This window comes from Phoenix dactylifera, chromosome 14 (genome assembly GCF_051530095.1).
Source record: "Phoenix dactylifera cultivar Ajwa chromosome 14, Ajwa_hap1_PhDact_Kaust_v1.1, whole genome shotgun sequence".
NCBI lineage: Eukaryota > Viridiplantae > Streptophyta > Magnoliopsida > Arecales > Arecaceae > Phoenix > Phoenix dactylifera.
The window spans coordinates 103,606-116,733 of NC_143203.1; the positions used below are offsets into that span (position 1 = coordinate 103,606).

The 13,128-nt window shown below is 51.4% G+C and overlaps 1 protein-coding gene across 1 annotated transcript; it reads left to right on the forward strand.

Annotated features, from left to right (window-relative positions):
- The first annotated feature begins 2,824 nt into the window (after positions 1-2,824).
- On the forward strand, positions 2,825-11,067 carry LOC120107482 (cell division cycle 20.1, cofactor of APC complex-like). Its single transcript, XM_039120763.3, has 5 exons — positions 2,825-3,189; positions 3,285-3,395; positions 3,498-3,677; positions 4,053-4,322; positions 5,024-11,067. Exons 1-5 carry the CDS (start codon positions 3,127-3,129, stop codon positions 5,096-5,098), a joined length of 699 nt encoding a protein of 232 aa, XP_038976691.3. The 5' UTR covers positions 2,825-3,126; the 3' UTR covers positions 5,099-11,067.
- The last annotated feature ends 2,061 nt before the right edge of the window (positions 11,068-13,128 follow it).

Consider the following 13,128-nt stretch of genomic DNA (forward strand, 5'->3'; position numbering starts at 1 on the left):
GCCGCCGAAGGGTCGCTCGCACCCCAAAGGCGAATCGACACCATTAAGGAAGGATGTCCGCCGAAATCCTCAGGTTGCCAGGTCAGCAGCAACCGCCATACGCCATAAAGAAGGCGGGAAGCTTGAAGCGCGCGCGCCTCTCCGAAGGATGGCGGCAATCTCGAAACATCACTCCCTTCACCTGTTCCCCTTCTGGTTCCAGGCTCGGAAGTGGGGGGCTACTGTTATGGGGGAATTGAGCCGCCATGCCCCACGTGATCGGCACGCGTATCCAGGAAAGCTACAGCTGCCCTATGATCCAGCACTCCGACCCCGAGTCGGACCTCCTCGGCTCCGCAGCCCGACCCCGGGTCGGCTGCCCTATGATCCAGCACTCCGACCCCGAGTCGGACCTCCTCGGCTCCGCAGCCCGACCCCGGGTCGGCTGCCCTATGATCCAGCACTCCGACCCCGAGTCGGACCTCCTCGGCTCCGCAGCCCGACCCCGGGTCGGCTGCCCTATGATCCAGCACTCCGACCCCGAGTCGGACCTCCTCGGCTCCGCAGCCCGACCCCGGGTCGGCTGCCCTATGATCCAGCATTCCGACCCCGAATCGGAGATCTTTTGATAACGACAGGCTATTCTCCAGAGGCACGCCGCGGCCTCCTGCTCCACTACTCCCTGCAACGGCTGTACCCGATGCTGCCCACGATCTCCTGTATCGACCGTACAAAGCGGAGCTCCACTACGCCCTGCCATGACCGTACCCGGCGCTGCTCCACGACGCCCCGTAACGGCCATGTCAGTGGCCATTCTATCGTGCCCCACGACGACAAACCCCCCTGAGAGACCTCCCAGCCAGGCATATATGCGACTGGGGGGAGAAGGGGGGGGGTAAGCAATACCTCCCAGAGCACTCTCTCCCACTTGGGATTATCATCTCTCCTCCTCCAATCTCCTCTGACTTGACCGTCGGAGGGCCATCACCACCCTGGTGGTGGTGCAAGGCTTGTTTGCAGGTTCCTTGGCGGAAGGTGGAGCGCAACCAGCACCAACCAAGACAACTCAGGCGGAACCCCGTTCACACCGTCGTGTCAATCGTTCTCGGTTTGGACCACCAGCAACAATTAGTATAAATTAATTTTCCATAATATAACATAATATTAAATGATTTAACATAACATATTAATGTATTATGATATAATATAATATGACATTATATTTATAGTATAATACAAAAATAAAGGTATAAAATATTATAATTATTAGTATAAAATAATTTTCCATAATAATTTCCCATAAAATAATTTTTCGCGATCCAGGGGCTCTTCTTTGTGGTCCACGCTCGAGGAGGATCTCAGCGTGGGCCGCGAGGTTGATGATAAAAAAAAACAATAGATTGATTTTCGAAGGTATGGAAAAGGATTAAATTTTTTTCTTCTAAAATGTGGTTCAAGAGATGCATACAAAAATTGAAAAAAAAAATACCTTTTTTTACGGAAGGGAGTCTGACGGCTAGGGTTCTTGGCTCCAGCAGATTTTTAGGTTTATAAAGGGACAAACTATGTAATTATGTTATTTTAATATGGGCATTTTTGTCAAAAATACAGCTTTCCGAAAAAGCTGAAACAGCTTCCTCCCAAAAGCTCCAAATTGGAGCTTCCTCCCGAAAGCTGTTTTCAGCTTCCCGCAAAGCTGAAACAGCTTTTCGAAAAATTTACCAAACACAGTTTTTCATCTATTTCGAAAAATTTACCAAACACAGTTTTTCATCTAAAAGTACTTTTGGAGGGCCAGAAAGTGCTTTCTGGCCCTCCAAAAGCTCTCCCAAACAGGGCCTAAGATGAGAAAGTGACTCATAGCTTTTCTAACAAGGTTCCATCTTTTCTTAGCATCTTATCGAGGAAATAACTATTTTTTTCTTCGTAACTACTAAAGAGTGACCGTGACTGCCGATTGGTGGATCCCGTCACCACTTACCGCAACTGAACTGTCGGAACCATTTAAGACATTCGTAGCACATCACCCTCTCTTGGCTCCTATCAACCCACGCTCAAATCCTGCCACCTGATCGTCTTGTTATCTATGGCGAAAATCCAGCCGTCGAACCTTGAGAAAAATGCTTAGCCCCCAGCTTATTATTTGCACCTGCGACCCAATGGTACTGAAATTTTAAAACTTGAAATTAGGCGGAACGCACCACCACGGTAACCATTACGCCACCATCAAAGCCGAGAACCCTTTTCGAGTCCGCTCACCGCTCGAAACCCCCACACTTTCCCCCCCATTCTTTAAATTCGAATCATCCTCCGTCCGCCGCGGATCTACGCCTCCATGTGGATCCCTAGCCCCACACCCCTCTTCCTCCCCTGAGACCAAGAAGAATCCGAAGCCGAAGATATCATAGAAGAAGAAGGAAGAAGAATCCGAAGCTAGTTCCAGCGAGAAATGGAATATTCTTAGATCATTTCTTGGGATTTTTTGCCATTTTTTGTGTTTTTTTTTGGGTGATCTTTTGGTGCTGGAATGGGATTCGAAGGTCGCAATGTCGGAGGCGAGGAACTGGGCGGTGCGGGGAGGAGGGGCGGCGGCGGGGGAGATCGCTGGCGGCTTCTTTATCCGGAGGGGAGCGTCGCCGGTGACGGAGGCAGGGCCGAGGCGGGTCCCGAGCAACAAGTTGGGAAGATACAGCCAAAGTCATTAGCGAAAATGTGATCAGCTACCTGCCACGTGTGTAGACACGTGTATTCCATGGTAACGGTAAGTGGACAAAGAAGTTTAGAAGATTTTTATTAGAAGATTTTTATACATCGTAACTGTAAGTAGCTACCTGCCCTGGTTCAACGTCGACCGATGTCTAACCTGAATCCTATTCGGATCGGGAAGAACACCCCCTCTCACTCTCTGTCTCTATGTATTACCCACCCTGGTGTCGATTGGAAGCCGACCGTTTGCTCCCGTCTCTCCCTCCTTCTCTCCCGCTTTCTTTCGCTCTGCCAAGAAACCCGAGTCTCTGCATCAATTCGAAGAAAGAAAAGAGAAAGAAGCTCTAATCTCTCCTTCCTCTTCTAATCTCTAGCTTCTTCTCCGTCGTTCAACAATCGGTGACCGCCGCCGATATGGATTAGAGGATTCCAAGATACGGGATGGGATCACCCCTGACGAGGCTTCAAGAGTCTTCCCGGTCCTCGAGCAGATTCGTTGATCCGGTAACCAAGATTAGCTCTTTATTCCCCTTCTTTCTTTTGCGAGTTCTTGAATTCTTGAACCCTTTTCCCCTAATTTCTTCTTTTCGCTTCTCAAGGGAGATCGATTCATACCCACGAGGAGCCTGATGAATCTTGAGCTCGCACAAAGCTTGCTGTGGGAAAGACCGCAGAAGAAAGACGATCGCCCGGCAATCTTGACCCCTAGGGTAAGCCCTCATCTCCTCCTTTCCTTTCTTGATCTTTTTCTTTCTTTATATATATATATATATATATATTTTTGAATTTCTTTGCCCAAATTTTGTTGGCAGGATGAGTATAGGCGGAAGGTGAGAGAGCAGCTGACGCTGGATTCGGAAGGGAAGCCGTTCAGGATGCTGGCTTTTAGGGGAATCCCAAGAAGATGCAAGAACGTGCTTCCTGTCGAAGAGATGATGCAGGAGGAGTGGGAACGATCCAGACCCTTGAAACCCTTCCGTCGCATTCCCACGGTAATGCCTGAACTTTCTTGCCGCGATCCCTTAACTCAGTAAAAGAAAGGGGAAAGTTTTCATCTTTATGTTTGAGTTATTGGTTCTTTCTGTGTAGATCGGAGTATCTTCTATATGACTCGATTGTATTTATCTTTCTTTCTTAATGAGCTGGGGGTATTTTGATAATCTTTAGGTTTTATAAAGTTTGTCTAAGCAAATTTATGGAAATAAACTATACTAGTTGATGGCATTAATTCATCAATTTCTTCTTTGAAAGCTTTTGGGGATCAATGGTATAGGAGTATCTACTATACGAGTAGATTGTGGTCATTTAAGAAAGAACGATTTTTAGTGATTCTTACCGCATTCTATTCCTTTCTGATGGTGGAGCAGACTCCTGACAGAATATTGGAGGCGCAAGGACTAATGGATGACGATTATTTAAACCTCTTGGACTGGGGGAAGAGCAACATCCTAGCTGTTGCATTGGGGCCCTCAATATACCTGTGGAATGCTGAGAATGGTGATGTGAAGTTGCTCCTGGAAGCGAATGATGAGGAGGATCACCCCACAAGCATTGCATGGTCTGGAGATGGGAAAACATTGGCTGCTGGATTTGCGAGCTCCAGAATTGAGCTCTGGGATGTTGCGTCCTCGCGTCAGGTATGGAACAATGTTAACGTAAACTTGTGTCAGTTTTGTATGTCGGCGCGGAATACTTGATTTGTTCTAACAATAGATCGGATAGTTTTCAATATCACAATAACAAACAAGTGGATATTCTTGGTTCTTAGATTAGGAATTGCTGCAGGTAAACCATAAGCAAATCCTAATCTTGTTTATCATGAGAATGTTTTGACTAGAAAAATAAAACACCATCGAGGGGACTTCTCTTTGCAGTATATATTATATGCTTTAAACTCTAATGGGGGTTATATCCTAATCTTGCTTTTATGAGCACTAGCACCATAGGGATGAGGAAAACATGAAATAGTGCTCCTCTTAGTCACCCTAGGTCTCTAATCTTAAATAGAGGCTAATGCTATAAGGATCCTACTAGTTGTAATTCTAGCTACAGGTACATAGACATCAAAGAAGTCTACCCTAGGTCTCTAAGTAAAACCCTTGGGTTCCCACCGTGGTGATTTATCTTTATGGGCTAAGCCCCATCTCCCTCAACGACTCTAGAACCACTGTTCTAGATAAACCTTTTGTAAGCTGATCAGCCAAATTATTTTCTGATTTTTCAAAATTCAAGGCAATAACATTATTTTTCAATTTATATCTTAATGATTTATGACGTATTTTTAAGTGCCTGTTCATTTTTACATTAGCATTTTCTTGGTTGTATTTATCTATTGCAGATTTACAGTCACAATGTAAGAAGACAGGTGGTAAAGGTGACTCATCTACAGGGAGGTCTATTAGTAGATCTCTGAGCCACTCAGCCTCAGTGCTAGTAGTGTCTAAAGCTATCAGTTCAGACTCCATGGTACTCCTAGATATCAAAGTTTGTTTGGTAGATTTCCAAGACACAACAGCTCCTCCTAAAAGAAAGACATCCTGTGGTGGATTTAACATCTAAGGTGTCGCTGATCCAGTTGGGTGCTTGTTTAAGACCATAAAGAGATCTGACTAGTCTGCAAACTTTATTTTCTTGGTCTGAGATTACAAATCCCTCTGGCTGGACCATATAGATTTCTTCATTTAAGTCTCCATTTAGAAAAGCTGTCTTGACATCCATCTAATGAATTACTAATCTTAAATAGAGGCTAATGCTATAAGGATCCTAATAGTTGTAATTCTAGCTACAGGTACATAGACATCAAAGAAGTCTACCCTAGGTCTCTAAGTAAAACCCTTGGCAACTAATCTAGCCTTAAATTTATCTACAGAGCCATCAGGCCACAGCTTCTCTCCAAGTATGATTTTGGAGAATTTATCAATTCCCAAGTATGATTTTGGATAATTGACTACATCTCATTGTCCACAGCTTCTCTCCAAAAAGGTGAATCCAAGGATTTTATTGCGTCCTCAAAGGTAGTTGGAGAGTCTTCTATAAGAAAGGTATAGAAGTCATCTCCAAATGTTTTCTCTACTCTGGATCTCTTACTCCTCCTAGGTTCTGCTTCTACTTCTATTTCTCTTGTCCTTATTCTACTAGAGCTACTAGCTATACCGCTATCTACTCTAATCCTAAGTGGAAAGGTGTCTTGAAAATATGTTGCCTCTCTGGCTTCTATGATACTGTTGTTACTAATATCACTTACTTCTGAACTTATCACCAGAAATCTATTGGCATTACTATTGGCTGCATAACCTATGAATATAGCATCCACTATTTTAGGTCCTATTTTCTTTCTTTTAAAATCAGGTATTTTCACTTTTGCTAAGCACTCCCACACTTTCAAATAGCTAAGATTCGGTTTTCTATGTTTCCAAATTTCATATGGGGTTAGATCATTATTTCTAGAGGAAATCCTATTAAGGATATAACAGGCTGAAACTAAAACTTCTCCCCACAAATTCTCTGGCACTCCTGAGCTTATAAGCATGGAGTTCACCATATCCATTAAAGTCCTATTCTTCTTTTCTGCTACTCCATTTGATTGGGGAGAATAGGGAACAATCACTTCATGAATGATTCCATGATCTTTACAAAATTGAGTTATCTCATTAGATGTATATTCACCTCCCCGATCTGATCTAAGGATTTTAATTTTCTTTTTCTGTTGGTTCTCAGCTTCGATCTTAAAAATTTTAAATTTGCTGAGCACCTCATCCTTGATTTTAATAAGGTAGATGTAACAGAACTTGGATAGATCATCTATGAATGTCACAAAGTATCTGTTACCTCCCGTAGAAGTTCTACGGGAGTCACAAACATCACTATGGATCAACTCTAATAGATCTGAATCCTTATTAACGGATTTAAAAGGCTTCCTAGAGAGTTTAGCTTCTACATAAATTTGACATTTCTCATGGTTCTTAAGATCACTTTTTGGTATTAGATTTAGGTTCATAAGTTGCTTAATTGAATTATAATTTACATGACCTAATCTACCATGCCAGATAGAAGGGGGTTCTATATTCATAATCAAAGGATTTTCATTTATTGAAGGAGCTATTACATTCAACTTGAACAATCCTTCACTAAGAAATCCTTTTCCAATAAACATTACACCATGAGAAATTACAACCTTATTGGACTCAAAAACAAGACGAAAGCCTTGCTGGACAAGCAAGGAACCACTAATGAGGTTTCTTCTAACAACTGGAACATGTTGAACGCCGTGCAGTGACAGGACTTTTCTAGAGGTAAGCTTTAAGTCCACACGTCCTACTCCTAGCACACGCACCTCCAAGCTGTTTGCCATGATCACAGCTCCTCCACTTGAGATCTGGTAAGAAGAAAACCAGGAGCGATCCGAACAAATATGAATACCAGCTCCGGTATCAATCCACCAATCAAGTGCTTGTAAAGTCATGTTAACTTCAGGAGTGAAGAAAACAGACCTGAAAGCTATCTCAAAGGAGCCAGCGCCGGAAGTCACCATGTTGACTTGAGCACTGGTTGTGTGTGGACCCTTCTTCTTAGATTGAAGAGGTGCAGTCTTCTTATAGAAGCACTGGGGAGACAAATGGTTGGTCCGACCACACACATAACAGAAACGAGCACCACCTTCCTCTTTCTTTTTCTTCTGCCCCTGGGATTGAATAGGTTTCCTATTGTAGTGGTGGTTAGGGTTTCTAGGGTTGTAGGGTTTTGTTGCTGGTGGTCCAAACCGAGAACGATTGGCACAGCAGTGTGAACGGGGTTCCCTTGGAGTTGGGTTGGTTGCGCTCCACCTTCCACCGGGAAACCTGCAAGCAAGCCTCGCACCACCACTGGGGTAGTGGGGGCCCTCCGACGATCAAGTCAGAGAGGATTGAAGGAGAAGGAGAGATAGCAGTAGCAGGTAAGAGAATACTCTGGAAAACTTTTTCTTACCTCCCCCCTTCTCCCCCCAGCCGCATATATACCAGGCTGGGGGGTCCTTCTGGGGGGTTGGTCATCGTGTAGCACGATGGAGCTGCCACTGACATGGCCGTTACAGGGCGTCGTGGGGCAGCGCTGGGTACGACCATGACAGGGCATAGTGGAGCTCCGCTTTGTACGGCTGTTACAGGGGATCGTGGAGCAGCGCCGGATACGACCGTTGCAGAGAGTAGTGGAGCAGAGGGCCGCGGCGTGCTTCAGGGGAACAGCCTGTCGTTGTCGAGGGATTACCGACTCGGGGTCGGACTGCTGGATCAAGGGGCAGCCGACTCGGGGTCGGGCTGCGAAGCCGAAGATATCCGACTCGGGGTCGGACTGCTGGATCAAGGGGCAGCCGACTCGGGGTCGGGCTGCGAAGCCGAAGATATCCGACTCGGGGTCGGATTACTGGATCAAGGGACTGCCGTAGTCTTCCTAGGTGCGCGTGCCGGTCACGTGGGGCGTGGCGGCTAAGTTCCCCCGTAACAGTAGCCCCCCACTTCCGAGCCTGGAACCAGGAGGGGAACGGGTGAAGGGAGTGATGCTTCGAGATTGCCGCCATCCCTCGGAAAGGCGCGCGCGCTTCGAGCTCCCCGCCTCCTTTATGGCGTATAGCGGTTGTCGCTGATCTGGCAGTCTGCGGATTTCGGCGGACATCCTTCCTTAATGGCGTCGATTCGCCTTTGGGGCGCGAGCGATCCTTCGGCAGCCAGGCGTCCTCTGGCGTCACCGAGGCGTCATCCGCCTTTCCACCTATTTAACCGGGGGCCCTCCCCCGTCCGCTCTTCTCTTCACAGGCATCTTCGAGTTTCTCCCTTGTGCTGCTGTCGTTGCCGTCGGACTGTTCGCTCGCTCCTCCTTTGACGCTCTCGGAGCCGTTCTTCCTTCCCTTCCGGTGAGTTGCCCCATTCTTCAATTTAGGGCTCTCCATACTTTCTCCTTCCGTATTAGTGTACTCCAGTCGTTCCGGTCCTTTCCCCCTTCTTGACCCCGTCCTGACCATAGATTCACTGGCCATTAGGTATGGACGAAGTGAGAGCGGACCGCATTCAGTCGGAGCTGGCCTCCGAAGACTTAGATAGGTTCGTGGTTCGGTACCACCTTCCCGAAGCCTGCAACGTTACGCTCCCGGGGCCTGAGGAGAGGATGTCCCATCCTCCTCCAGGGAAGGTCGCCATCAATGAGGGCATCCTCCAGGCCGGGTTCCGCTTTCCTCCCTCGGACTTAGTCGTGCAGGTGCTTCGGGGTTTAAGAGTGGCGCCGACGCAACTGGTGCCGAACTCATGGCGCGCCCTGACGGCCTTCCAGGTTCTCTGCCGCATGCACGAGGTCCCCGCCACCCTGAATGTCTTTTGGGAATGCTACGGCCTGAACGGCCACCCCCAGGACAGAGGGTGGTGGTGCTTTGCGGCGCGGCGAGGGTGCGGCCTCGTCAAGGAGGCTCCTTCCTCCATTCATGGCTGGAAGGAGCGTTTCTTCTTCATCGACGTAGATCCCTCTTGGGGAATCGGGGCAACCTGGGAGACGCCGATGAAGTCCCCGATTGGCCTATCGAGGTTGTCGAGGGAGGAATCCAATGGCGTCGCCGTCTTGAAGGGGTTGGTCGCCGAGGGCCGGCTCCCCCCGGTGGCTCGCCTTATTTCCGAGGATACTTTGGTGAACGTCGGTCTGAGCTCGGTGCCCGTCGACCGTGAGCCTGCCACCGCTTCTTCTTTTTCAGCTCTTTTCTCCTCTTCCGTTTCTTCCTTCCATCAGTTTCTCAGTTTCTAACCACCCCGTCCTTTTTGCAGAAATCGACGACGTCATGCGGTCGGACAAGGCAAAGGCTGTCAGTAGGGTGTCCCTACTGGAAGCGGTCCGGAAGAAGAAACGGACTCCTCCGAGCGGGGTCCCCCCGGCGAAGAAGTCCCGCCAGCAGGCGACTCCGATGCCGACAGACGGCTCAGGGCCCAACGATCAGGGGGACGCTGCGGGCTCAGATCGACAATTGACACCGCATCAGCCCTCTGGTGATGAGACTACTGCTTCTCCGGAGGTGTCACCCGGGCGCGCCCGAGACGGCCGGGTCGGACGCGATCGGTCCCCAGCCCGGCCTTCGACTCGGTCGGCTTCGGACGATACGAGAAGGAGGGGCGCGCCGAGGCCCCGGCCGAGCGGGACCCTGTCGATTCCTGGAGCGGCCCCCGCCCCGAGCACGGTCAGCATGGCTCTTCCCCAAGCGATGGGTAAGGGTAAGGCTGCAGAACCACCGTCCGGCTCCGGGGCGAAGTCTGGGTCAGCCTTCACTTTTGCCGGCGCCCGAAACCTCATCGAGACGGTGCTGCTGGAGAGCGACCGTAGGCGGGTCCGGCAGATGGGGATCCCTGACGTCGGAGCTGCCAGCTGCGTCTGTCTCATGTCGGTGAGTGTCCTTTTGGTCGCTTTCGTCATTTATAGGCTCTATTGATGATCCCCGCCTGACGCCCTCATTTTTTCTGTTTCTTAGCTCGCCCAGTACATGATCCGTCTGGAGGAGAGCCACGAGGAACAGGCGAGGCTTCTGGCGAGGGCCGAGAGCCAACTGAAGGCTGTAGAGGAGGGAGGCCAAGCTACGGCGGGGAGGACGACCGGGGACCTCGAGACGAGGCTCCAGGTGGCTGAAGAGCGGGTACTCGGCTTCGCTGCCCTCGAGAGGCAACTGTTGGAGACTCAAGAGCAACTCAAGGTCGCCTCGAGTCTCGAGGGCGAGATCAGGAAGGCGGAGGAGCGGGCCAAAAAGCAGTCCCGGAAGGCTGCCGACTTCCGGGAGAGGTGGGAGGAGGCCCAGCAGTCAGCCGACAACGCCCGCAACCGAACCCGGTCTCTTGAAGCCAAGCTGGGCGAATTGGAGTCGGCCTTGAAAGGGTCCCGCGCGAGCGACCAGGAGCTTCGTTCGCGCCTGGAAGAGGCTGAGGCTGCTCGCATTGCTGCCGAGGCGAAGCACAAGGAGGCTCGGGCTGATCTGCTGAGGGTCTCCTCCGAGGCGGACGACCGGATTGTGGCGAAGGTCATGGAGGCAAAGGCTCAGATTACGGAGCGAGCAGAGGCAGCACTGGCCGAGAAGAGCGCGGAAATCGGGCGTCTGGCGGTACAGGCCTATCGTCAGTCCGCCGAATTCACCCGTGACATGTCGGAGGCGGTATAGGCTTATCGTCAGTCCGACGAGTTCGTCCGTGACATGTCGGACGCGGGGTCCGACTCCTTTGTCTTAGGCTTCGATGAAGGCTTGGCAAGGGTGTCGGCTAAATACCCCGGGATTGACCTGAGTGGGGTCTCCCTCCTCGACTCCCCTCCGGCGCCATTGCCTGCTGATTCTCCTGCCGCCTCCCTACCCCTTGCGGACGTGCCCGACGTTCCCGACCCAGGGGCTCCTCCAAGCTGACCCTCTGTACTTTTCTTTGATCTTTTCTTTGTATGTTGCCGTTTTGCCATGTTGTATGGGTCTCGGCCCTGAAGCAATGAAAGTTAATACAAACAGAGTGTTTCTTCATTTCACTTTCGTCCTTCCTCTTTTTAACTCTTGGTAGCGTCTCGCCGACTCCTGACTCTCGAAGTTCTTCCGGCGCTAGGCCAGGCATCCGAGGGTTAGGCCTCAGGAAATTCTTCCGGCGCTAAGCCAGGCATCCGAGGGTTAGGCCCCAGGAGATTCTTCCGGCGCTAAGCCAGGCATCCGAGGGTTAGGTCTCAGGAAATTCTTCCGGCGCTAAGCCAGGCATCCGAGGGTTAGGCCTCAGGAAATTCTTCCGACGCTAAGCCAGGCATCCGAGGGTTAGGCCTCAGGAAATTCTTCCGGCGCTAAGGCAGGCATCCGAGGGTTAGGCCTCAGGAAATTCGTCCGGCGCTAGGCCAGGCATCCGAGGGTTAGGCCTCAGGAAATTCTTCCGGCGCTAGGCCAGGCATCCGAGGGTTAGGCCTCAGGAAATTCGTCCGGCGCTAGGCCAGGCATCCGAGGGTTAGGCCTCAGGAAATTCTTCCGGCGCTAAGCCAGGCATCCGAGGGTTAGGCCTCAGGAAATTCTTCCGGCGCTAAACCAGGCATCCGAGGGTTAGGCCTCAGGAAATTCGTCCGGCGCTAGGCCAGGCATCCGAGGGTTAGGCCTCAGAAAATTCTTCCGGCGCTAGGCCAGGCATCCGAGGGTTAGGCCTCAGGAAATTCGTCCGGCGCTAGGCCAGGCATCCGAGGGTTAGGCCTCAGGAAATTCTTCCGGCGCTAAGCCAGGCATCCGAGGGTTAGGCCTCAGGAAATTCGTCCGGCGCTAGGCCAGGCATCCGAGGGTTAGGCCTCAGGAAATTCTTCCGGCGCTAAGCCAGGCATCCGAGGGTTAGGCCTCAGGAAATTCGTCCGGCGCTAGGCCAGGCATCCGAGGGTTAGGCCTCAGGAAATTCTTCCGGCGCTAGGCCAGGCATCCGAGGGTTAGGCCTCAGAAAATTCCGCTCGTTGGTCGGCCAAGGCTGGCGCAAGCCGAGGCGACCGGTCGGGGCTTCAGGCTAGTTTGCTCCCGGGATGATCATCGGGTTAGCCTGGCATCCGAGGGCCGAGCCTCGGGAAATTCCGCTCGTTGGTCGGCCAAGGCTGGCGCAAGCCGAGGCGACCGGTCGGGGCTTCAGGCTAGTCTGCTCCCGGGATGATCATCGGGTTAGCCTGGCATCCGAGGGCCGAGCCTCGGAAAATTCCGCTCGTTGGTCGGCCAAGGCTGGCGCAAGCCGAGGCGACCGGTCGGGGCTTCAGGCTAGTCTGCTCCCGGGATGATCATCGGGTTAGCCTGGCATCCGAGGGCCGAGCCTCGGAAAATTCCGCTCGTTGGTCGGCCAAGGCTGGCGCTAGCCGAGGCGACCGGTCGGGGCTTCAGGCTAGTCTGTTCCCGGGATGGTCATCGGGTTAGCCTGGCATCTGAGGGTTGTTAGGCCTCAGGGAAATTCCGCTCGTTGGTCGGCCAAGGCTGGCGCAAGCCGAGGCGACCGGTCGGGGCTTCAGGCTAGTCTGCTCCCGGGATGATCATCGGGTTAGCCTGGCATCCGAGGGCCGAGCCTCGGGAAATTCCGCTCGTTGGTCAGCCAAGGCTGGCGCAAGCCGAGGCGACCGGTCGGGACTTCAGGCTAGTCTGCTCCCGGGATGGTCATCGGGTTAGCCTGGCATCCGAGGGCCGAGCTTCGGGAAATTCCGCTCGTTGGCCACGCGCCTGTCGCTTGCCACTCGACGGAATTTCTCCGTGTCCAGCTACGATCGTGTTTCTCCTCCTCTCCAAGCGTCGCCTGGGGAACACCAGAAGGGCATTAAATGCTAATTGAAGCGTTACCTGGGAAATCGGACCGCCAGTTGCTGCTTGCAAGGAGTGTCAGTTAAGCGGCCGCGATACGCGCGTTCTTCGAGGCGGATGCGGCCTGGGCGCGAGCGGAGATACGTGGACCGAGGGATACATGCCGCCCGGAGTGT

What these genes read in the sequence shown, in the direction of transcription:
- LOC120107482 (XM_039120763.3), top strand. Translation starts at nt 3,127, where the DNA reads ATGGGATCACCCCTGACGAGGCTTCAAGAGTCTTCCCGGTCCTCGAGC. An exon ending in CGAGCAGATTCGTTGATCCG is followed by an intron (nt 3,190 to 3,284) that starts GTAACCAAGATT and finishes TCGCTTCTCAAG; the next exon opens with GGAGATCGATTCATACCCAC. An exon ending in CCTTCCGTCGCATTCCCACG is followed by an intron (nt 3,678 to 4,052) that starts GTAATGCCTGAA and finishes ATGGTGGAGCAG; the next exon opens with ACTCCTGACAGAATATTGGA.